Raw genomic sequence first — 25,800 nt, 5'->3', positions numbered from 1 at the left:
AGGTGTAGTTCCCTGACTGACCTGAGGATAAGGGGGCGCCGGAGAGCTGCGAGTTCCAAAGTGTGACTGAAAAAGTGGGATAAACATAAATCCCTGCAGTTCATGGAAGATTGTTAGCAGTGGTGGGACGTCCAAAATAACCCCACTGCGATAAATTGTTAAGGCAAGACTAGCTTGCTGTTTTTTATCACATGGTGCCAGCGGTGGGATAACCAAGATAAGCCCCCTTGTGCCTGTGATAGCCGTGTGTCGGCAGAGCGTCGTATCCCTCCGTCCGTGACATACCGGTGCCAGCGGCGGGTCTATGACAGATTGGTGTTCGCGGTGGGATCGTGACATATTGGTGGGATAATCATAGAGCATTAGTGATCTGGTTTGAGCAATCATTCCTCGCACTAAAAATCTGCACGGTTCCTGCGGGACCCTGCGTCATATGTTTTGGAGAACAGACTCAGTGTTTACTAGTCCTTAAACAACTTTGTGTACTTGTAAGTATCCCCTCCCTTCTCTTTGTTTTTCTATCCTATCTTTTATTTGGCAACCATGGCTACAATGGGAGCAGAGTGGTATAAGCAGCAGAGAATGAAAACTCTTGCAAGAATATGCACATACCGGGGTCTTGTTACAACGAACAAGAACAACGACCAACTGATCGTGGCTCTGGTGAAGCTGGACAATGTCCAGAGCCCAGCGGGCGCAGAAGCCTGCCCCAGCCGAGGTGGCGCTGCAGCTGAGGTCCCACCACCATATGCTAGCAGGCCAGGTTGGATCCCAACCTGCAAGCGGCCTTGGACGAACTCTCTGCCGAAGACGATGATGGACATCTGAAGCTGATCCAGCAAGCTCAGGAGAAAGCGCAGCAGCGAGCCAAGCGAGAGGCCCAGGTACAGAGAGCCAAGCGGGAGGCCGAGAGAGCCCATGAACTTGAGATGCTCCGGCAGGGGGGGGGAACACCCTCCATAGCCCAAAGCAGTGAGCCCAGCAGCGTCCAGAGTCCTAAACCCCGGCCAGAGCATTTTCCCGTGATGGAAAAGGACGGGGACTTGGACACATTTCTGCAAGTCTTTGAGAAAGCCTGCAGACAGTACCGGCTGGATAAGGACCAATGGGCCAGGTATCTGACCTCACGGCAAAAAGGCAAAGCCCTGGAGGTGTTTGCTTCTCTGCGGCCAGAAGACGATGACTATAAAGCCATCAAGCAGGCCCTGATCGCCAAATACCGGCTGACCCCTGAGGTATACCGAAAAAAGTTCCAGAACCTCCAACGTGGCCCACACGATAGTTATAGCAATGTGGTGCAAGGACTCAGGACCCACTTTGACCAGTGGATCTATGGACTATCAGTTGATTCCTTTGAGCTGCTAAGGGACCTGATGATCAAAGACCAGTTCCTGCATCTCTTCCCAGCTGAGGTCCGACAGCTCATCCTGGACCGAGAACCAACGATTGCGGACAAAGCCGCGCAGATCGCCGACAACTATGAGGCCAACCGGAAGCCAGAGACACGGAGGCCAGTCACCGCCAGCAGGAGAGAGGGTGAGCCTGCAACCAACCCCAGTGCCCCTACCAGCCGTCTCTCTGGAGGCCCATTCCCTGTTGCCAACACCAGGCCTACTATTGACAGTCGCCAGCATCACAACTGCAGACGGACTGGTCATATCAGTGCCACCTGTCCGGAAAGGCAGAAAAAAACCCCAGCCAAGACCTCTGGGCCCAACACCTCTGTTCTTTTGGTGGGAGGTGTGGTTGGAAGGATTGACGACAACGTTCAACACGTCCAGGTGGGGGCCCATTTTGCTACAGGCCTCAAGGACACCGGGGCTGAACGAACCCTCATCTGTCCTGGACTGGCGGCCCCTGAAGAGATATTGAGGGGAAAACCCTGTCACCGGGATCGGAGGCACCCGCTGTCCCTTGCCAGTGGCCCGGGTGTTTCTTGATTGGGGTGCTGGGAGCGGGGTGAGGGAAGTGGGAGTGTCCGAGAATCTGTCCAGTGTTTTATTGGGGACTGATTTGGGGAGGATGGTTGCCTACTACATCCCTGACACCCCTCCCCAATCTGATAATAAGGGTAACGTTAACCCTGATGATGCTGATAAGGATGATGATGGGAAACTGAAAGTGTTACCTGCTAATGTCTTGATGAGTAATGATGCAATTAATAACCATTCTCTCCCCAGAAATGATGCTGATGGTGATGTACCAAAAAAATCTGATAATCCTTCTTTTCCTAGGAATGATGCTGATGATGATGATGCATCTGTACCGACTGAACCTGTTAACCATTTCTTTGAAACAGTAATGTGTCCGCAGGTACCAAAGTGCTCAGCCCCGTCACTCTGCGGAGTTAGATGGCTGAGGAACCCCTAACAGGAGCAATCGTCGGTGCTCAAGAAAATGGGGAGGTGCATGGGAACCGTGAGAGAGGTGATGCCATGCAACTGACCAGTGCCACCGAGAAAGGTAACTGGCCCAGTAGCACTGCTCCTGAAGTGTTGGGGGTGGATGGGGAGGTAGAGCCCATATCAGCGCCGACTGGTGGGTCTGTAGAAATCTCTGCGGAAACAGCATACATAGCAGCTCTCACACGCAGTCAGAGTGCCCAGATAGCAGGTAGCACCCTGCTTTCTGGACCCTCTTCTGCTACGAGAGACTGAACCAGAGGTGAACCCAGAGCAGGTTACAGAGGGTCCCAGTGAGGAAGGGACCCTGACATCACTTCTGGCTGCCTCCAGCCAGGAGTTCCAGGCCGCTCTGCACTCAGATGCAAAGATGCAAGCCTGGAGAAATTGAGAGACCTCGCCAAGACGCCCACCTCCGAGTCTGATAAGGAGAGGGTGTTCTGGGAACGAGGAAGGTTGTATCGGGAGACAGTATCCGGAGAATCCCAAAAGGAGTGGTTGAGGGAAAGACAGCTGGTCGTCCCATATCAGTTCAGATCTGAGTTGTTGGGGATTCCACTCGCTGGACACTTGGGGGTCAGCAAAACTAAGGCACGGCTGTCTCAACACTTCTATTGGCCCAAGATGGGGATAGATGTAACAAAATACTGCCCTTCCTGTGCCACCTGTCAAAGAGTGGGTAAGGCGGGCCTGCTCTTAAGGCTCCCCTTATCCCTTTGCCAGTGATAGAGGAGCCTTTACAGAGAATCGCGGTGGACATTGTAGGCCCGCTGGCCATCCCCAGCAGCTCTGGAAAGCAATACATTCTCACCGTGGTAGACTACGCTACCCGGTACCGAGAGGCAGTAGCTCTGTCTTCAACCAGGGCGGATAAGGCAGCTGATGCACTGGTGACCATCTTTTCAAGGGTAGGATTTCCCAGGGAGATGCTTACCGATCAAGGTATCCAATTCATGTCTCGCCTAATGGAGGCTCTCTGTGAGAAAATGCAGGTGAAGCACCTGGTATCGAGTGCGTATCACCCACAGTCCAATGGCTTGTGTGAACGCTTCAACGGTACCCTCAAACAGATGCTCCGCATGCTGGTTGAGACCCAAGGGTGCGACTGGGAGTGGTACCTCCCACACCTGCTATTCGCTTACAGAGAAGTTCCGCAGGCCTCAACAGGGTTCTCCCCCTTCGAGCTCCTGTATGGCAGGCAAGTCCGGGGACCCCTTGGGTTGATAAGAGAATCCTGGGAAGATGAGCCAAACCCCACAGAAGTGTCCATTGTGGATTATGCCATGCGCTTACGTGACAAGATGCAGACCTTGACGCAGTTGGTGCATGACAACATGACGCAGGCTCAGGCTGACCAGAAGCACTGGTACGACCAGAACACCCGGGAGCGGACTTACCAGGTGGGTCAAAAGGTGTGGGTGCTGGTCCCCGTACCAACGGATAAGCTTCAGGCAGCCTGGGAAGGCCCATACATCATCCACCAACAGCTCAACCCGGTCACCTACATGGTCACGCTTCACCAGGCTCGGGGTAGGCGCAATGTTAGGCGTCAGGTTTCTGCGTTTGCTCTGCAGGAATCCAGAGCCTCACATTCTGCGGTCTCCTGCTGTCGATCTACTGCAGAGAAGATTTCTTTACAGCAGACCATTCCAGAAGTTCCTCTGTGCTCCTACTGGGCATGCTCACGAGACGATCTCCCATTGGAGATCGGGAGTCATGTGCCCAGGTCCCGCTCCAGAGCTCATTGGTCCATCTCGGAGATCTGGTAAGTCCTGCACGGCTATAAAAAGCGCGCATGACCGTTCGGCCATGCGCTAGTATAGTCTCTAGTTGTTACTGTGTGAATGATGATGGATGTATGATTCTGGTGACTGACTTATTAAGATCCCCTCCCTCTGATATTACGAATGTGTACAGGGACTTAGCTTAGAGTCAGCGCCAGCATGTGGCAAGCCTCAAGCCACTATTACATCATCCACAGTGCTAGCGTCTGACATTGCGCGTGCTTCCTTGCTTTGTCGACTAGCGGCAGTGTCCTACGCCGCGCTGCAGTTGCAGCCCTCTTTGGCGTCCGCAGTAGCGATGCCGCACGCACGGTAGGTCTAGACGGACGCAGTTCCTCTGCTTTGGGTCCCGCTCCTGTGACCAGATACCGTGTGTGCAGTTACCGGAGACCTGTGACAATAACAGGCTCAGCCTTTTGTGTTTACCTCTGCTGGCATCTCTGTGAGCAAACAGAGATTGCTTAGCGCACCTGGATGACTTATAACCCGTGCGCGTTATACCGCCATATTGCTCGTCTGTCACTACTTAGCAGCAGTGATATCACCTTCTGCACAGTGGACCCTGAGCGGCGAATGCACTTTATTATTTATTTTATTTAGTGCGTTCCGCCGTTCCTAACACGCAAGGCCTTTCACATCAACATGGTGAAGGCTCACCACGAACGGGAAGCCTGCGTCCTACCGGTCTGCAACCTGCCCGAGGACGGGGAGGAAGATCTCCTCCTGGACATGCTGGCCAAAGCCAAGGTCAATGGGTCCATTGAGGACATGGAGGTAAGAGCCTCCTTAACCGTACCCCAGCGGTCTCAGTTATTTGACACCCTGGAACCCTTCCGGGCCGTGTTCACCAACCGACCTGGGAAGACGGAGTTAGCGGTTCATGAGGTGGACACCGGGAATCACGCCCCACTATGGCGAACACCTTATCGGATCTCTGAGGAGGTGCAGCAGGTTATGCGTCAAGAGATCGATGAGATGTTACAGCTTGGGGTGATTCGCTGAGTCGGGGATACTGGCAGATTCCCCTGAGGCGCAGGAGAGATCCGCCTTTATCACCCCATTTGGACTGTACGAGTCCACAGTCATGCCCTTCGGCATGAAAAATGCCCCTGCCACTTTCCAGCGGATGGTCAACCACCTGCTCCGGGGACTGGAGGAGTACGCGGTGGCGTACCTGGATGACATTGCCCTCTTCAGTGCCACCTGGGAGGAACACCTTCAGCATCTCCAGTCAGTGCTCAAGCCTCTTCACCAGGCAGCCCTGACCATCAAGCCAAGAAAGTGCCAGATGGGCATGAGCGAGGCCAACTACCTGGGGCACCGGGTAGGCAGGGGTTGCATGAGTCCTGAGCCAGAGAAAGTGGACGCAATCGTGTCCTGGCCCACCCCCAGGACCAAGAAACAGGTGAAGTCCTTCTTGGGCACTGCAGGGTACTATAGGCGGTTCGTACAGGACTATAGCGCCCTTGCAAAACCCTTGACCGACCTCACCAAGCAGAGACTACCCCAAACAGTTAACTGGCCAGCCGGCTGCGAGGCGGCCTTCCAAGCGTTGAAAACAGCCCTGTGTAACTCTCCAGTGTTGAAAGCAGTTGACAGCAGTCACCCGTTCCTGGTACAGACCGACACCAGCGAGTTTGGCCTCGGTGCTGTGCTCAGCCAGGTTGACTTGGGGAACCAGGAGCACCCCGTGTTGTACCTGAGCCGGAAAATTTTGCTGAAGGAAGTGGCATACTCCACCATCGAGAAGGAGTGCCTGGCCATGGTGTGGGCACTGCAACGTTTGCAGCCCTACCTGTACGGGCGCACCTTCACGGTGGTAACCGACCACAACCCTCTGAGCTAGCTGCACACATTGTCCAGAACCAATGGAAGGTTGGTACGCTGGAGCCTTGCCCTTCAGCAATACGACTTTACCGTACAACACAAAAAGGGCAGCGAGCATGGAAATTCCGATGGGTTGTCCCGCCGGGACAAACCCGCTGAGGTACGCATGGCGGATTACCAACAGGTTATGCCTCCGTAGCGCACTCTAAAAGGGGGAGGTGTAATGGTAAGTAAGATATGGCTTTGATGGAACATTCCAGAATCTCCCATTGTTACACTACAGATGAGACCCTGCCTGTCACGTAGCTGCAACCCCGTCCTTATTTTCCCTCACACACAAAACCAGTCTAACCTGAATCCCCAGTGTGAGCTCCTTCCTGCCTCATGGCGGGAGGTCTCTTTGTCTCTGAACCATGTGCTCAACTACTCCCATACATAATAATGGAGATCTAATCATTCGGTCATAAAACGCAGAGCGTTTATGATAAAAACATGAAAATTACATTTCTGCAAATGCAGAAAACCAACGTTATGGCCAATAATTTGCACGGTTCTAGCACCCCCAGAAACCGAGAACTGGATTTCTCCTAAACGGTGGGACATAATTACTGCATGTTTGGTATTTAATAAATCACTTATGAAATTGCCTCTATAATCAAAAAGTAAATACCATATCCAATAATATAAATCACAATGTCCCCCTGAAGAAATAAATAGACCAGGGTTGAGGACCAGATGGTATAAAAATATATATTTTTTATTAACAAAGAATTAAAAATATACAACTAGAGAGATGCACATATCAATGAAGGGACATTTAAACCCATTAATTTTTCAATTGTATCAACCACCCAATTAATTCACCATTATCAAAAATAGTAACATGTAAAAATTGCTGTACCTCCCTTATCTTATAAGAACATCCACATAAATGCGAATACTGTGCAATGTGTAATGATAAATATCCATAAATCAATTTATAAGAAAAGGGCTCCCAAAAATATATGACCACTGCAAATTGCCAAAAGCCGCCAGTAATTTGGATTATGTCGATTCTCATAAATATGTATCAGTTTAGGCAAGTTTAGTAACTATCTATATGGCAATTTGTTCTTTTATTCGCGGTATATTAAACCGCTCTCCCCATATGAAAGGTGATTACCACCCTCTTAAGCGGTGTGAGCAGCATACAATGAGAACAACGGCCAAAATCCGCCTATAAGGCATAGTGACTGGCATGACTTGTAAGCCCATACACCGGCATACTTGCAGTAATCATATAACAATGGAACAAATGATAGTATAAAGCAAGGCAGCCATTACCAGTGATAATAATAATAATAAATTTTATTTTTATAGCGCCGACATATTCCGCAGCACTTTACATTTCAGAGGGGATTTGTACAGACAATAGACATTACAGCATAACAATAATCACATACAGTAGATTATAACAAATAACAAGAGGAGTGAGGGCCCTGCTCGCAAGCTTACAGTCTATGAGGAAAGAGGTAGACACGAAAGGTGGGTGGTACAACAAGAAGTCTCCTCGGGCGTCCCTCTGCCCCTGTTTGGTATTTAATTATTGTCTGCGACAGGCTAAAAAGAATGATACCATATGCGTGTTTATACGAGGTACCCTCTGCGAGATATAGTCATTATAAGTTTTGTAGTCAGAATTGTACTCCTAGAGCAGGGGGAGGAACATCCCCAGACCGTCCCTTTCGTGATGTCACAAACCCAAAGCTATAAGGCATTTCCCTCCAAAAATCAGTCATTCGAACTGCAGAGTCCATGCTGACAGGACCCCAGATGCAGGGCGACGTGTGACCCCCGCCCCCTCTCCACATGGCTAGCCTAAAGACCATTAAGCAACTGTAAGTGTTGATTTTCTATGTTAATCCCATTTATTTTATATTTGCATTGTACATACCTAATGTCTCAACTTTGTAACATCTTTTATCTGTGTAATCACTGCCCCCTCCTTTTGAGGAATAAATTATAACTTTATTAGTCTGTGTTCATGCTCGAAGACAAATTTTACATGCCTTTAAGATAATTACGCTACTAATTTGGGGGTTTGCTACGGACCTTCTTAATTAACTCATTGATTAAGAGAATCATAGCTGGTGGCGGCGATATGTGGTCTGGGTCCCAGGTACTGCTGACGGTGACAGAAAGGGATTTTATAAGCTAAATTGGGGTGGCTGCGGCCAGAGCGTTTTATAATTCCCTCACTGCAGCGTGTTGGGTGGCCAGACCTCATTGAGGCAGCCAACCGGCGACCAATTATCCCAGGTGTAGTTCCCTGACTGACCTGAGGATAAGGGGGCGCCGGAGAGCTGCGAATTCCAAAGTGGAACTGAAAAAGTGGGATATACATAAATCCCCGCAGTTCGTGGAAGATTGTTAGCAGTGGTGGGACATCCAAAATAACCCCCCTGTGATAAATTGTTAGGGCAAGAATAGCTTGCTGTTTTTTATCACATGGTGCCAGCAGTGGGTTAACGAAGATAAGCCCCCTTGTGCCTGTGATAGCCGTGTGTCGGCAGTGCGTCGCATCCCTCCGTCCATGACATACCGATGTCAGCGGCGGGTCTGTGACATATTGGTGTTCACGTTGGGATCGTGACATATACTATATAGAGTCATTACAAACAGAGTGATCTATTTCAAAAGTAATTATCTGGCTATGTGCCCACGTAAGCAGAAAATTTTTGCTTCAAAACCGGACACCTTCCCAGAAAACACGCGTTTTATTTCCGTTTTTGATGAGTTTTTTTCCGCGCGTTTTCTGACTCATAGGAAATAGCAAAAACGCTGACTTTTCCGCGAAATTAATGAGCATGCTGCGTTTTTGGCCGCTAAGCGTTTTTTGAGCGGAAAAAAAACGCATAAATGTGCACAAAAAGTGCGGAATTCATTTAAAATGAATGGGATGCTTCTTGTATGCGTTTTTGAAGCGTTTTGACCAGGACAAACGCTTCAAAAACGCTTACGTGGGCACACAGCCTCTCAGTAAATTAAAATAATTAACAAAAAACACCTGCAAAGGCTTTCTAAGCATTTAAAATGGTCCCTTAGTCTGTTTCAGTAGCTCCACAATCATGGGGAAGACTGCTGACTTGACAGATGTCCAGAAAGCAGTCATCGACACATTCCACAAGGAGGGTAAGCCAAAAAAGATCATTGCTAAAGAAGCATATTAATAGAAAGTTGAGAGGAAGGAAACATTGTGATAGAAAAAGGTGCACAAGCAACTGGGATAAACGCTGCCTTGAAAGGATTGTTAAGAACTGGCCATTCAAAACTTTGGGGGAGATTCACAAGGAGTGGACTGGTGCTCGAGTCATTGCTTCAAGAGCCACCACACACAGACATATCCAGGACATGGGCTACAAGTGTCGCATTCCTTGTGTCAAGCCACTCATGACCAATAGACAACGCCAGAAGCGTCTTAGGCCGGTTTCACATTTGCGTTTCAGGGTGCAGCGACGGCCTGCGCACGGCCGCCGCTAAGCCCCGCCCCTGCTGCGCCTCCACCAGTAGCTCCGCCTCCAGGCGCATGACACTGCATGCGTCATGCGTCCCCTATCTTTATCACTGAGGACGCAGGCCGCGCGCAGTATGCGTTTGGCGGCGCCTGCGTCCTTTTGACGGTGCGCCGAGCGCAACCAAATTGCAACAGGTTGCGTTTGGCGCTGGTCGGCGTACCGTCATAAGGACGCAGGCGCCGCCAAAACGCATACTGCGCACGGCCTGTGTCCTCAGTGATAAAGAAAGTGGACGCATGACGCATGCAGCGTCATGCGCCCGGAGGCGGAGCTACCGGCGGAGGCACGGCATGGGCTGGGCTTAGCGGCGGCCGTGCGCAGGCCGTCGCTGAGCCTTGAAACGCAAATGTGAAACCGGCCTTACCTAGTCAAGGAGAAAGAGAACTAGACTGTTGCTCAGTGGTCCAAGGTGTTGTTTTCATATTAAAGTAAATTTTGCATTTCATTTGGAAATCAAGGTCCCAGAGTCTGAAGAGTGGAGAGGGACACAATCCAAGCTGCTTGAGGTCTAGTGTGAAGTTTCCACAATCCATGATGGTTTTGGGAACCATGTCATCTGCTGGTGTAGGTTCGCTGTGTTTTATCAAGACCAACGTCAGTGCAGTCGTCTACCAAATTTTAGAGCACTTCATGCTTCCCTCTGCCGACAAGCTTTTTGGAGATGGAAATTTAATTCTCCAGCAGGACTTGGCACCTGTCCACACTGCCAAAAGTACCAATACCTCGTTTAAAAACAACAGTCTCACTGTGCTTGATTGGTCAGCAAACTCGTCTGACCTTAACCCCATAGAGAATCTATGGGGTATTGTCAAGAGGAAGATAGAGACACCAGACCCAACAATGCAGGCAAGCTGAAGGCTGCTATCAAAGCAACCTGGGCTTCCTCAACACCTCAGCAGTGCCACAGGCTGATCAGCTCCATGACACGCCGCATTGATGCAGTAATTGATGCAAAAGGAGCCCCGACCAAGTACTGAATGCATTTCAGTAAGCCAACATTTCAGATTTTAAAAGCATTTTTTAAACTTATAAAGTATTCTAATTTACTGAGATATTGACTTTTGGCTTTTCATTGGCTGTAGGCCTTAATCCTCATCATTAACAGAAATAAACATTTGAAATAGATCGCTCTGTTTGTAATGACTCTATATGAGTTTCACTTTATGTATTGAAGAACTGAAATTAATGTTTTGAAGATACTCTAATTTTGTGAGAAGCACCTGTAAGGCCAAGTTCACACGTAGCGGAACTCCCGTGGAAGTTACGGCGGGAATTCCATTCCGCGGGAAAATCGCAATTTAAATTCCCACGATTTTCCCGTGGAAAAACTAGCGATTTGCAAGCGTAATTAGCTTGCAAAATGCTAGCGTTTTCCAAGCGATCTGTAGCATCACTTGGAGAACTGATTGACAGGTTGGTCACACTCGTCAAACATAGTGTTTGACGAGTGTGACCAACTTTTTACTATTGAGGCTGCCTATGCAGCATCAGTAGTAAAAAGATCTAATGTTAAAAATAATTTTTTAAAAATCGGGTTATATTCACCTTCCGGCGTCCCGCGCATCATCCCCAGGCCTCCGCGATGCTCTGGCAGGTCCCGTTCCCAGTGATGCATTGCAGCAATGACCTTTGATAATGCGAGCAGGGCTGTGGAGTCAGAGTCGTGGAGTCAGAGTCGGTGCTCATTTTGATGGAGTTGGAGTCGGTATAAAATGGACCGACTCCTAAAATATATAATAAATTTTGTACAGTAGTTCAATGCAGAATGTGCTGGATATTTTTTCATAGGAATTTGGGAAAGTTATGAAATCTCTATATATAAAACTGAATGTATGTATGTATGTGTGTATCACCAACAAATCACGGAGCTGTTCAAAAGAAGCTGAGCTGTGATTGGTTGCTATGAGCAACAGTTTTCCTTGCAACCAATCACTAAGCATCTCTCATTTCACCAGAGCTGGTTAAAAGAAGGCGAGCTGTTATTGGTTGCTATGAGCAAGTTTTCCCACTTGACAACACCTCAGCAGACACTGACATGGTGGGAGAAATCTAGCATCCCCAGGAACGTAAGCTCCCAGCCATTGTCTGCTGCCCTGAAAGGAGCAGAGAGCACATGACAGAGATGAATCCCCCTCCCGTTCCCATATACCCATCACACATCCTCCTCCCCATAGGCACATATTCCCTCTTAAAGGGATCATTGGTATGGAAGTCAGATCAAATCCCTCAGCGCTCTGGTTCTGACCCCAGGCCTCTCTTAAAGGGATCATTGGTATGGAAGTTAGCGCAATTCTACTAAGCGCTCTGGTTCTGACCCCAGGCCTCTCTTAAAGGGATCCCCGTAATGGAAGTCAGGACCGTTCCACTCAGCTGTGTGGTTCTGACCCCAGGGTCTCTTAAAGGGATCATTGGTATGGAAGTTAGGACAAATCCACACTGCGCTTTGGTACTGACCCAAGGCCTTTCTTAAAGGGATCTCCGGTATCGAAGTCAGGGCAATTGCCTTCAAATGCTCTGGTACTGACCCCAGGCTCTCTTAAAGGGATCTCCGGTATGGAAGTTAGGGTAAATCCCTCAGAGCTCTGATTCTCACCCCAGGCTTCTATTAAAGGGATCATTGGTATGGAAGTCAGGGCAAATTCACTCAGCGCTCTGGTTCTGACACCAGGCCTCTCTTAAAGGGATCCCCGGTATGGAAGTTAGGACCGTTCCACTCAGCGCTCTGGTTCTGACCCCAGGCTCACGGGATGATGTGGGATATTATGGGTAGTAGTCCGGTGGCTCTGGCTGAGGGGATGATGTGGCATATTAGGGGGAGTAGTCCGGTGGCTCTGGCTCTCTGGCTGACGGGATGATGTGGGATATTATGGGTAGTAATCCGGTGGCTTTGGCTGACGGGATGATGTGGCATATTAAGGGGAGTAGTCCGGTGGCTCTGGCTGACGGGATGATGTGGGATATTAGGGGTAGTAGTCCGGTTGCTCTGGCTGATGGAATGATGTGAGATATTAGGGGTAGTAGTCTGGCGGCTGTGACGGGATGATGTGGGATATTAGTGGTAGTTGTCCTGTGGCTCTGGCTAACGGAATGATGTTGGATATTAGCTATAGTAGTCCGGCGGCTGTGACTGGATGATGTGGGACATTAGTGGTAGTTGTCCGGTGGCTCTGGCAGACGGGATGATGTGGGATATTGGGGGTAGTAGTCCAGTGGCTTTGACGGGATGATGTGGGATAATAGAGGTAGTAGTCCAGTGGCTCTGGCTGAACGGATGATGTGGGATATTATAGTGAATGTGGCTATGCGGAGTGGGCGGGGCTCTGCACTCAGCTTTATATATAGATATCATTATAATTTGTTATAACTAACCGTAGTTAGTTACTATGCCCGGGCAGCGCCGGGCTCTTCAGCTAGTGTCCTATAAATAGCTGTTCTATTCCTGATCTAAGGCTACATTCTCACACACATTGTTTTTGCTGCATTTTTTGAGGATATGTTTTTCAGCTGCAAAAGCACATCAACTTTTTAAAAAACCGCATCGCCTGAAAGGTTTTTGAGCTCATAGATAATGTTTTCAATAGCAAAAGCAGATTAGAAATCTGCTCTATCCATTTATCCATATATGTCTATCCATATCTTATCTGTACCAAAAAGAATGAAAGCTGGGTAGCACACAAACTAACACTCCTTTTTTTTTCAGCACCAGTCAGGTACACCTCATAGCTGCCCAAAAGGACGCCCAGGACAGGCATTGCTCGTCTTCAGTAACACATCAACATCAACTGATAGTTGGAATAAATAAACTGCATTCATCACATCTTCTTAAGGTGCAGCCTTTATTTTCAAGTGTAGGGGTGTGCAGTATGAGGTTCTGCAGCAGCTGAGGTGTGCAGTATGAGGTTCTGGAGAATAGTATGAGATTCTGCCCCACCCCCTAGGTTTGATCATGGCTATGCCCATGGTGTGAATGTAGCCTGAGGATCTTGGCTTTGTCTTAAGCCCCCGTTACACACTGCGATATCGCTAGCAATATCGCTGTAAAGTCACCGATTTTGTGACGTTGCAGCGATATTGCTAGCGATATCGCTGCATGTGATACTTACCTCCGCCCGGCTCCCCCGCTGCTTATCGCTGATCGCGCGAGAAACTCCTGGACCATTTCTCGTCGGCCACTTCCTGCGGCGCCTCCTGTTGTGACGACGAGCGACGCGTGGAGCCGGGCGGGAGGACGCAGGATCGCCTCGTCTGACAGGTAAGTAGCGACCCCCATCCCCAGCGATGTCGCTAGTGAGATCTGCCTGTGTGGCAGCTCACTAGCGACCATCTAGCGATGCACCAGCGATCCTGACCGCATCATATCGCTAGTCGGGATCGCTGGTGCATCGCTAGGTGTAACGGTACCCTTAGCTGAGATAAGTCTGTGCTGCACTCCAGCACCAGTGAAGCTCCTCCTCTACAGACATGGGTACAAAGTAAATATGTTCTATCTAAATATCTTGATTATTGTATCATAAAAATGATTAAATGTCTGATGTTCACATTGAACTACAATACATTTTTCACTTAAATATAAGCAATATATGTGGGAGCCGGAGTCGGAGTTGGAGTCGGTGTAAGGGAAATTGAGGAGTCGGAGTTGCAGGTTTGGCTTACTGACTCCACAGCCCTGATCGCGAGACAGCGATGACAGCCAAGGTCATTGCCGCAATGCATCACTGGGAACGGGACCTGCCGTGTGTATCGCTGAAGCCTGGGGACGCTGCGCGGGACGCCGGAAGATGGATATAACCCGATTTTTTTATTTTAATTCTATTTTATACAGAGATATGGTACCCAGAGCCCGGAGGACAGTCTCCTCTCCTCCGGACCGTGGGTACCATCCGCAAATGTTCTGCTTACTTTTCGCATGGTAGGCTCAGCCACATGCGGAAAGTAAGCAGAACAATACATTCCTATGTGGGCGGAATTGCCGCGATTCCGCAAAATAATGAGCATGCTGCGGGTTTTTCCGCTATGCGATTCCACTGCGGGAAAATCCGCAGCATTAGCACAGCATTGCGGAATCCTATAGGACTGCATGGGATGCTGTTTTTTTGCGGCAAAATCGAGTGTTAAAAACCCCCGCGAAAAAAAAGCGACATGTGAACGCAGCCTAAATGTTTTTTTCCTTCCACATTCCTTTAGTTCCTGTGAAGCACCTGAAGGGTTAATAAACTTCTTTAACCCCTTCACCCCCAAGTGTGGTTTGCACGTTCATGACCGGGCCAATTTTTACAATTCTGACCACTGTACCTTTACGAGGTCATAACTCTGGAACGCTTCCATGGATCCCGGTGATTCTGACATTGTTTTCTCGTGACATATTGTACTTCTTGTTAGTGGTAAAATTTCATTCAAATAACTTGCGTTTATTTGTGAGAAAAACGGAAATTTGGCGAAAATTTTGAAAATTTCGCAATTTTCCAACTTTGAATTTTTATGCCCTTAAATCACAGAGATACGGCACACAAAAAACTTGATAACTAACATTTCCCACATGTTTACTTTACATCAGCACAATTTTGGAACCAAAATTTTTTTTGTTAGGAAGTTATAAGGGTTAAAAGTTGACCAGCGATTTCTCATTTTTACAACACCAATTTATTTTTAGGACCACATCACATTTGAGGTCACTTTGAGGGGTCTATATGATAGAAAATACCCAAAAGTGACACCATTCTAAAAACTGAACCCCTTAAGGTGCTCAAAACCACATTCACGAAGTTTATTAACCCTTTAGGTGCGTCACAGGAATTTTTTTGAATATTTAAAAAAAAAATGAACATCTAACTTTTTTTCACAAAAAAAATACTTCAGGTTCAATTTTTTTTTATTTTACCAAGGGTAACAGGAGAAATTGGACTGCAAAAGTTATTGTGCAATTTGTCCTGAGTACGCTGATACCTGATATGTGGGGGGGACGACTGTTTCGGCGCATGGTAGAGCTCAGAATGAAAGGAGCGCCGTTTGACTTTTTCAATGCAAAATTGGCTGGAATTCAGATCGGACGTCATTTCACGTTTGGAGAGTCCCTGATGTACCTAAACAGTGGAAACCCCCCACAAGTGACCCCGTTTTGGAAACTAGACTCCCCAAGGAACTTATCTAGATATGTGGTGAGAACTTTGAACCCACAAGGGCTTTACAGAAGTTTATAACATACAATTAAAAAATCATATTTTTTCCACAAAAATGATCTTTTCACCCTCAATTCTTATTTTTCCAAGGGTAACAGGACCCTAAAAGTTATTGTGCAATTTGTCCTGAGTACGCTGATACCCCACATGTGGGGGTAAATCACTATTTGGGCGCATGGCAGAGCTCGGAAGGGAAGCAGCGCCATTTGACGTTTTTGGCTGGAATTGAGATCGGACATCATGTCGGGATTGGAAAACCCCTGATGTACCAAAACAGTGGAAACCCCTGACAAATGACACCATTTTGGAAACTAGATCCCCTAAGGAACTTATCTAGATGTGTGGTGTGAGAACTTTGAACCCCCAAGAGCTTCACAGAAGTTTATAACATAAAGCCGTACAATTAAAAAAATCATATTTTTTCCACAAAAATGATCTTTTCACCCTCAATTCTTATTTTTCCAAGGGTAACAGGACCCTAAAAGTTATTGTGCAATTTGTCCTGAGTACGCTGATACCCCACATGTGGGGGTAAATCACTATTTGGGCGCATGGCAGACCTCGGAAGGGAAGCAGCGCCATTTCACGTTTTTGGTTGGAATTGAGATCGGACACCATGTCGCGATTGGAAAACCCCTGATGTACCTAAACAGTGGAAACCCCCCACAAATGACACCATTTTGTAAACTAGACCCCCCAAGGAACTTATCTAGATGTGTGGTGAGCACTTTGAACCCCCCAGTGCTTCACAGAAGTTTATAACGCCCGGGCGTGAAAATAAAAAATTCGTATTTTTTCCACAAACATGATCTTTTAGTCACCATTTTTTTATTTTCCCAAGGTTACCAGGAGAAATTGGACCCCAAAAGTTGTTGTCCAATTTGTCCTGAGTATGCTGATACTCCATATGTGGGAGAAAACTACTGTATGGGCACACGTCGGGGCTCGGAAGGGAAGTCGTGACGTTTTGGAATGCAGACTTTGATGGAATGGTCTGCGGGTGTCATGTTGCCTTTGGAGAGCCCCTAATGTACCTAAACAGTGGAAACCCCCCACAAATGACCCCATTTTGAAAACTAGACCCCCTAAGGAACTTATCTAGATGTGAGGTGAGCACTTTGAACCCCCCAAAGGCTTCACAGAAGTTTATAATGCCAGGGCATGAAAATAAAAAAATCGTATTTTTTCCACAAACATGATCAATTAGTCTCCAATTTTTTTATTTTCCCAAGGGTAACAGGAGAAATTGAACCCCAAAAGTTGTTGTCAAATTTGTCCTGAGTACGCTGAAGCCCCATATGTTGGAGAAAACTACTGTATGGACACACGTCGGGGCTCGGAAGGGAAGCAGTGACATTTTGGAATGCAGACTTTGATGGAATGGTCTGCGGGTGTCATGTGCGTTTGGAGAGCCCCTGATGTACTTGAACTATTGAAACTCCCCACAAGTGACCCCATTTTGGACACTAGGCCCCCCACGGAACTTATCTAGATGTGTGGTGAGCACTTTGAACCCCCAAGTGCTTCACAGAAGTTTATAACGCTCGGACGTGAAAATAAAAAAATCCTTTTTTTTCCACAAAAATGATATTTTTGCCCCCAATTTTTTATTTTCCTAAGGGTAACAGGAGAAATTGGACCCCAAAAATTGTTTTGCAATTTGACCTGAGTAGGCTGATACCCTACATGTGGGGGTAAAACACTGTTTGGGCGCATGGCAGAGCTTGGAAGGGAAGGAGCACCATTTGACTTTTTCAACTCAGAATTGGCTGGAATTGAGATCAGACTCCATGTTGCATTTGGAGAGCACCTGATGTGCCCAAACAGTGGAAACCCCCAATTCTAACTCCAGCCCGAACCCCAACACACCCCTAACCCTAATCTCAGCCCTAACCCTAATGGAAAAATGGAAATAAATACATTTTTTTAATTTTATTATTTTTCCCTAACTAAGGGGGTGATAACGGGGGGTTTGATTTACTATTTATGGCGGTTTTTATATTTGGCAGCTGTCACACGCTAAAAGACGCTTTTTATTGTAAAAATAGTTTTTGCATCACCACATATTGAGAGCTATAATTTTTCCGTATTTTGACCCACCAAGTCATGTGAGGTCTTATTTTTTGCGGGACGAGTTGACGTTTTTTATTGGTACCATTTTCGGGCACGTGATGTTTTTTCATCGCTTTTTATTCCGATTTTTGGGACGCAGAATGGACAAAAACCAGCGTTTCATGAATTTCTTTTGGGGGGGTGCGTTTACACCGTTCCGCGTGCGATAAAATTGATAAAGCAGTTTTATTCTTCGGGTCAGTACGGTTACAGCGATACCTCATTTAGGTCTTTTTTTATGTTTTGTCGGTTTTATGCAATGAAAACTATTTTATATAAAAAATAATTATTTTTGCATCGCTTTATTCTGCGAGCTATAACTTTTTTATTTTTTCGCTGATGATGCTTTGTGGCGGCTCGTTTTTTGCGGGACAAGATGACGTTTTCAGCGGTACCATGGATATTTATATGTGTCTTTTTGATCGCGCGCTATTACACTTTTTGTTTGGCGGTATGATAATAAATAATTTTTTGCTTCGTTTTTTATTTTTATTTTTTAAGGGGTTCGCTAAAGGGGTTAACTAATGGGACAGTTTTATAGGGCGGGTCGTTACAGAGGCGGCGATACCTAATATGTGTACTTTTATTGTTTGTTTTTTTTAATTTCCAAAAAATGGATTTATTTGGGGGAATATTTTGTTTTTTTTCTAATGTGGCGATTTTTTTTAATTTATTTTAACACTTTTTTTTATTTTTTTTTAACTTTATTAAATAGTCCCAGGTGGGACATCACTGTCCTGTGACAGATCGCTGATCTGTCACATCACAGATCACTGTGACAGATCAGCGATCTGTCACAGGCAGTGCAGAAGGCTTCCTAATGCCTGCGCTTTGCAGGCACTGAGGAAGCCAGCTTCCTGCAGGCCCCCGAAGGCCCCCGTCGCCATCTTGGATTCGGGGGCCTGCAGGAAAGGAGCCCCCCGCAGCAGCGCTGCACATTGCGCTGCCGTGGGGGGCTCAGGGAAGCACGGAGGGAGCCCCCTCCCTGCCGATGCTTCCCTTTAACCCCCGGTACACCGCGATCATGTTTGATCGCAGTGTGCAAGGGGTTAACGTGTCGGGGGCGGTCCGTGACCGCCCCTGACACATTGTGCCGGGTGTCAGCTGTGATAATCAGCTGACACATGGCCGCAATCAGCGGCGCTCACCACGTGGGCGCCGCTGATCGCGGTAGACGTACTATCCCGTCCATGGGCATAGGGGCCCGGGTCCCATGGACGGGATAGTACATCTGATGTCAGAAAGGGGTTAATGTGGTTTTGAGTTTAAAGAATGGTGCCACTTTTGGGTATTTTCTGTCATTGTAGGCCCCTTAAATTCACTTCAAATGAGGTCCCTAAAAAAATTGTTTTGTACAAAATTTGCATGGTCATTAAGGAGTTAGGTCACGCTCACACATTCAATACTTGTTCAGTCTGAAGATATGATGTTATGGGTTATAAAAATCACCTAGGCAGGACAATGCAACTATTTTTATTCCATACATCCATGGTAGTACAACAAATCCAGGTAGATGGCTAAAGGGCCTGTCACACTAAGCGATATCGCTAGCAATATCGCTATAATGTCATTGGTTTTTGTGACGTTATAGCGATATTGCTAGCGATATCGCTATGTCTGATACTTACCACCGACTCGCTCCCCCGCTGGTTATCGCTGATCGCGCGAGAACGTCCTGGATCATTTCTCGTCGTCAGCTTCCTGCTGTGGAGACGAGCGACGCATGGACTCGGGCGGGAGGACGTCAGGATCGCCTCCTCTGACAGGTAAGTAGTGACCCCCGACCCCTGCGATGTTGCTGGTGAGATCTGCCTGTGTGGCAGCTCACTAGCGACCACTTAGCGATGTACCAGCGATCCTGACCGCGTCATATCGCTGGTCGGGATCGCTGGTGCATCGCTAAGTGTGACAGTACCTTGAGATACAATGTCCTCAGTCCACAAGTTCCCAATCTGAGATCGGTAGTTCCACTGGCCCCGTACCAGGCGATACCCACTGTCTCCCAACTTCTGGTTGGCCCACAGCTTTTGGTATCTCCAGCAGGTATAGTGTGCAGTCACAGCCTATATTCCTCCACACGATGCATATCACAACCGCAGCTCATGTATATCCTTCCAGCCAATAATTAATCTCCAAAACTCCATAGATCATCAATCCATCCCAGCTTGGATCCTCTCCCTTCAAAGTCACTCCAATAGCTGTCTGATTCATCCCATGTCTCTTTTTCTCCCTCCCCTTAAGCATTTTTCTTTAGCTCACAGAATGAATCATATTCCATAACCTGGGACTGCATGTGAGAAACCCCAAGATGACGGCTCCCTGGGTCTACCATCTCCATCCACACAATGGGCCTAGGCTGCTAGAATAATGGATTGATAGGATGATTGCTTTACATGTACCTTTAGCAATTTACTGTCTGGCCTTAGGTATACATAAGATCCAGCCTGCTCGTCTTCCTCTGCTTACTGTCACTGAATGTAAAAAACTGATTCCTGAGGATGAACTGATGAGCAAGAAAATCACTAATAAAATACAGCAAGAAAATGTCTAACAAAACACAACAATATTGACGCAACCAGTGCTCCGTGCTGGAAAAGTCTCTGTTAGAGCTGTGGACGCCACCTCTACGGCCATTCGTCCTATAGTCTTTAGCAAGTGACCAGCTCCTCAGTCAGTATTTTACCTCAGTATTTGTAAGCCAAAACCAGGAGAGGAACAATCAGAGGAAAAGTATAATAGAAACACGTCACCACTTCTGGATTTATCACCCACTCCTGGTCTGGTTTTGGCTTACAAATACTGAGGTAAAATACTGACCGTGTGAATGCGGCTTTAATAATAATAATAATCTTTATTTTTATATAGCGCTAACATATTCCGCAGTGCTTTACAGTTTGCACACATTATCATCACTGTCCCCGATGGGGCTCACAATCTAAATTCCCTATCAGTATGTCTTTAGAATGTGGGAGGAAACCGGAGTACCCGGAGGAAACCCACGCAAACACGGGGAGAACATACAAACTCCTTGCAGATGTTGTCCTTGGTGGGATTCGAACCCAGGACCCCAGCGCTGCAGCGCTAACCACTGAGCCGCCGTGCCGCCCATTATCTCAATGATAAGGCCCTGTCTGTAGTTTACATAGCAAAATCCTGCGGACATCTTCTCTTTAAATATTCAGTTTTTTATTTCCTTGATTTAAGAATTTTTTTAAATCCTGTGCTTTATATGTTACTACATATCAGTAAATCATTCCAAACCTCGGCGCTGAAAGTGATGAGGATCTACAGCTCCCGGCATTAAGTGGCAATATGTGTGCATGTAATGAATGCGTCTGTATATACTGTACTGTGTGTATGTGTCCGCAAGTGTCATAAATGTGGCTGTATATATATATATATATGCATATTTCTGCACGTGTCGATAACTATGTCCGTGATACAGATGTGTAGCTATACTCATGCACGTATCTGTAAATGAGACGTTGTATATATACATGTGTGCCTATATTTCTGCAGGTATCTATGTATACATGTGTGTCTAGCTCTGCACGCACCATATAGCTGCTCCTGTCCGCACATTTCCTCTGCAGTCACATCATAAACACAACTCACATGTCTTCCTGCTCTCCCATGCCTCTCCCAGCATGCTGTGCTTCACACTACCGTAATCTACTGTATAGTGCAGCCTGTGCACATTACCATATTGCTTGTACTATGTAACCTGTTCCCTCACTATTGGGGGATGCTGTTTGGCCCCTTCTGAGGAGAGGGCAGCCGCCTGCAGACCACAAGCCCCTTGCTTTCCTTTCATCTGAGAAATGTGCCAGAGTTCAGCTCTGGAGACGCCATCTGTTACGGGGGTTTTACACATAGGGATATCGCTAAGAATATCGCTATAACGTCACCGATTTTGTGCCGTTATAGCGATATCGCTGTGTGTGATACTTACCTCCGACCGGCTCCCCCGCTGTCCATCGCTGATCATGCGAGATCGGGCGGCTCCATTTCTCGTCGGGCGCTTCCAGCTGGGCTTCCTGTGGCGCCAACGAGCAACGTGTGGAGGCGGGAGGACATCTTCATCGCCGCGTGTGAAAGGTAAGTATCGTCCGCTGTACCGCTGCTGCATCGCTGTGAGATCTGCCTGTGTGGCAGCTCACTAGCGACCATTTAGCGATGCACCAGCGATCCTGAGCGGGTCATATTGTGGTCGGAATCGCTGGTGCATCGCTAAATGTAAAGGGGCCTTAAGACTAGTGCCACATTGATGATGCCGCTAAAAATGATAATACCCCAAAAATTGTAGTACTGGAGATATATATATCCCCCATATAGACCCTTTTTGCATCCAAGGTAGTAATGGTGCCCCGACTGGTAATATCACGCCACACATTAAAAATGGCCCCCTGTGGTCCCCACATGATAATAGTAATATTTTACTGTTTAAATACAGTAGAAGTACCCTGTTCAGGCCCTACTTAATACTGCTAGGTAGTAGCATACCCTTGTGCCCTCTGGGGATGCCAGCACAATAGTACTCCTTGTTGTGATCACAGACTTTTTTTTTTGGCTGCAGCAACAAGGACCCAGTGGCGGCCCCTGCACAGTAGCATCGATCGGAACTCAATAGATGCTAATGCACAGGCTCAGCCGACGGCGCCATATTGATGGTGATTTTTTTTCCTTTGAAACACAGGAAGATAAAAGGCACTAAGGCCTGTTTCACACTTCTGTCTGCAGGCGTCAGTCACAATCCGCCGTTTGGGTAAAAAAACGGATCTGACGGATTTGCCTGGCGGATCCGTTATTTTCCCCATAGACTTGTATTGGCGGCGAATTGCGATGGATGGCCTTCTGTTGCGTCCGTTGTGCGGCGGATCCGTCATAAAATTTGGGTCCGTCCATAGGAACTTTTTTGTCTGTGTCAAAAAGGTGGACAGTGACGGATCCGTCAGCGTCTGTTCTCTCTCTCTCCAGAATCATGTTCCTTTACATTCCAGGATCTGCAGTTTCGATGGATCTGTCAAAAAAACTGAAGAAACGGATGAAAAAAACGGATGCAACTGATTAAACAGATCCGTTTTCCCTGCAGATCCGCTAGACGGATCAGTCGAAAAAACGGATCAGTTTCATCCGTTTTCCACTAATTTCGACGGATCCGTCATTCCGTCAAAACGGCAGATTGTGACTGACGCTGAAAACTGAAGTGCGAAACAAGCCTAACCAATAAGAGAAAGTGCGCAGGCGTGGCCATGTTGATTAGGTGACATGCTTTTTTCAAATACACACATTAATATATTCATTATGCAAACTAGGGAGCAGTGAGTGATCAGTGACCTGTCAGCAGCCTGCATTATGAGGCCAAACATTTAACTCCACCTTCCCACCTGCTTGTTTTCCCTCAGTCTCCACCCCCTTCTTCTTTGATTGACAGCTCTGGCTTCATAAGGCCATAGAAGAGAGGAGATAGATTGAAAACAAGTCCCTTTAATAAGTCATTTCGTGCACCTTCACAGTAAAAATGCCCATTTCCTACCAGGGAATAATGCAGCTGAAAAATAATAGTTTCCTGTTCTGCGCCAAAATAGTAATTACATCCCACTTTGCGCTCACACGCAATAAAAATGCCCATCTTCGAGAACCCCAATTCGGTAACAATGCTGATTTTGTTTCCAAAGAAAGTAATAAACATGATAATTGGAGGGGCTGAAGCGTCTTCTGGTCTGTGAGCTCAGGGGCTGGCACATGTGGCATGGTGCAGAGGGCACACATGCCAGAGAGTGAGGAGCAGCTGATGCTGCGGAGGAGGAGGAGAGCGCTACAAGCTGCTGATGCCAACCTACATAGAGAAAATACTGTCCGTGCCAGTGGATAACATGACAGGTGCTATCTCTACCTGTGCATAAATGCACACTGTATCGCTGAGGTACTATAAGTCTCAGCATAGCCTAATAGTGTATAACTGCACACTGCAACAATGAGGTACTGCAAGTTTCAGCATAACCTAGTAGTCAGTAACTTCACACTACAACACTAAGGTACTGCAAGTCTCAGCATAAACTAGTACTAGTTACTAGTAGTACCTAGTAGTTACCAGTAGTAACTAGTAGTCAGTAACTTCACAACACAACACTGAGGTACTACAAGTCACAGCAAAGCCAAGTATTGCATAAATGTAAATTGCAACACAGATTTACTGCAAGTCACTGCACAACATTGCAGCGAATAAATTAGCACTGCTATAGCCAGGTACTACAAGTCACAGCATAGCCTAGTGGGGAATAAATGCACACTGCTACAATGAGGTACTATAGTTCCCAGTTTAGCACAGAACTGAACAGGGCCGGGACTGGGACAAAAAAGCAGCCTTGCCACACAAACCCCACCAGCCCACAAACTATAACACTCCTCACCCCCCCCCCCCCCCCAGGCAGATTAGCAATCCGGGCTTGGTTTACACAGTAAAATGTTGATATTTGCAGATGATACAAAACTATGTAAAGCAGTCAATACAAGAGAAGATAGTATTCTGCTACAGATGGATCTGGATAAGTTGAAAACTTGGGCCAAAAGGTGGCAGAGGCGGTTTAACAATGATAAATGTAAGGTTATACACATGGGAAATAGGAATCAATATCACCATTACACACTGAATGGGAAACCACTGGGTAAATCTGACATGGAGAAGGACTTGGGGAGCCTAGTTAATGATAAGCTTACCTGGAGCAGCCAGTGCCAGGCAGAGGCTGCCAAGGCAAGCAGGATCATGGGGTGCATTAAAATAGGTCTGGATACACATGATGAGAGCATTATACTGCCTCTGTACAAATACCTGGTTAGACCGCATATGAAGTACTGTGTACAGTTTTGGGCACCGGTGTTCAGGAAGGATATAATGGAACTAGAGCGAGTACAAAGGAGGGCAACAAAATTAATAAAGGGGATGGAGGAACTGCAATGCCCAGAGAGATTAGCAAAATTAGGATTATTTAGTCTATAAAAAAGACGACTGAGGGGCGATCTAATAATCATATATAAGTATATAAGGGAACAATACAAATATCTCTCCGAGGATCTGTTTACACCAAGGAAGTTGACGGTCACAATGGGGCATTCTCTTCGTCTGGAGGAGAGAAGGTTTTTCCACCAAAATAGAAGAGAATTCTTTACTGTTAGGGCAGTGAGAATCTGGAATTCCTTGCCTGAGGAGGTGGTGATGGTGAACTCAGTCGATGGGTTCAAGAGAGGCCTGGATGTTTTCCTGGAGCGTAACAATACTGTATCTTACAGTTATTAGGTTCTTTAGAAGGACGTAGATCTGGGAATTTATTCTGACAGAATATAGGCTGAACTGAATGGACAAATGTCTTTTTTCGGCCTTGCTATCTACTATGTTACTATATAATATAACAACAGCAGCAGCAATGGCATCAGGAGGTGCTTATGCGGCAGATGGAGCTCCACGCAGAGGCTCTTCGTGGAATACCGGCAGCCCTTCCCCCAAGTCCAGGTGATGATAGGTCCGGAAGGTGGTAAAACGAGCCACGCAGACAATGACCCCAGGTAATGATGTTAAGGCATTTTTGACTGTGTTTGAAAGGTTAGCATAGGAGTTGCCTCCGGAGCAGTGGGCAGAGGTGCTGGCCCCCTATCTAAGTGGCAAACCCCAAAAAACTTTTTATGACCTGGCCTTACAGGGTGCACAGGAGTAAACCAAAGGAAAAACTGAGATATTGGCTCATTCAGGAGTGACTATGTCTGTCAGAACGCAAAGAGTCCACCATTGGGCATATTGTGTTGACAAACCCTCTTGCTCCCAAATGTTCGACTTACTGCATCTTGTACAGAAGTGGTTGCAGCTGGAGTCCTCTACTTCAGCTCAGATGGTCGAGCGTGTTGTCGTGGACAGATTTATTCACTCTCTTCCTAGGCCAGTGCAGGCCTG

The 25,800-nt window shown here is 47.1% G+C and overlaps 1 protein-coding gene across 3 annotated transcripts in view; it reads right to left on the bottom strand.

Annotated features, from left to right (window-relative positions):
* ATG10 (autophagy related 10) overlaps positions 1-21,556 on the bottom strand; it is a 253,229-nt gene extending 231,673 nt beyond the window's left edge. The window contains exon 1 of one of the 3 annotated variants that reach the window (XR_012233603.1): positions 21,471-21,556. Coding sequence is in view for 1 of the 3 variants with exons in the window: in XM_073582474.1 (XP_073438575.1) it covers positions 21,471-21,490 (20 nt within the window). In the remaining 2 variants the exon portion in view is untranslated. The remainder of the gene's footprint in view (positions 1-21,470) is intronic. The other 2 variants (XR_012233561.1, XM_073582474.1) reach the window with 2 other exon arrangements.
* Between the last annotated feature and the right edge of the window lie 4,244 nt (positions 21,557-25,800).

The sequence above is a fragment of the Dendrobates tinctorius genome, unplaced genomic scaffold, assembly GCF_039654945.1.
Source record: "Dendrobates tinctorius isolate UK_male_01 unplaced genomic scaffold, ASM3965494v1 ptg000003l, whole genome shotgun sequence".
Taxonomy (NCBI): domain Eukaryota; kingdom Metazoa; phylum Chordata; class Amphibia; order Anura; family Dendrobatidae; genus Dendrobates; species Dendrobates tinctorius.
Note: the sequence above shows the minus strand (reverse complement) of the source record. Positions and strands in the feature narration are given on the sequence as shown.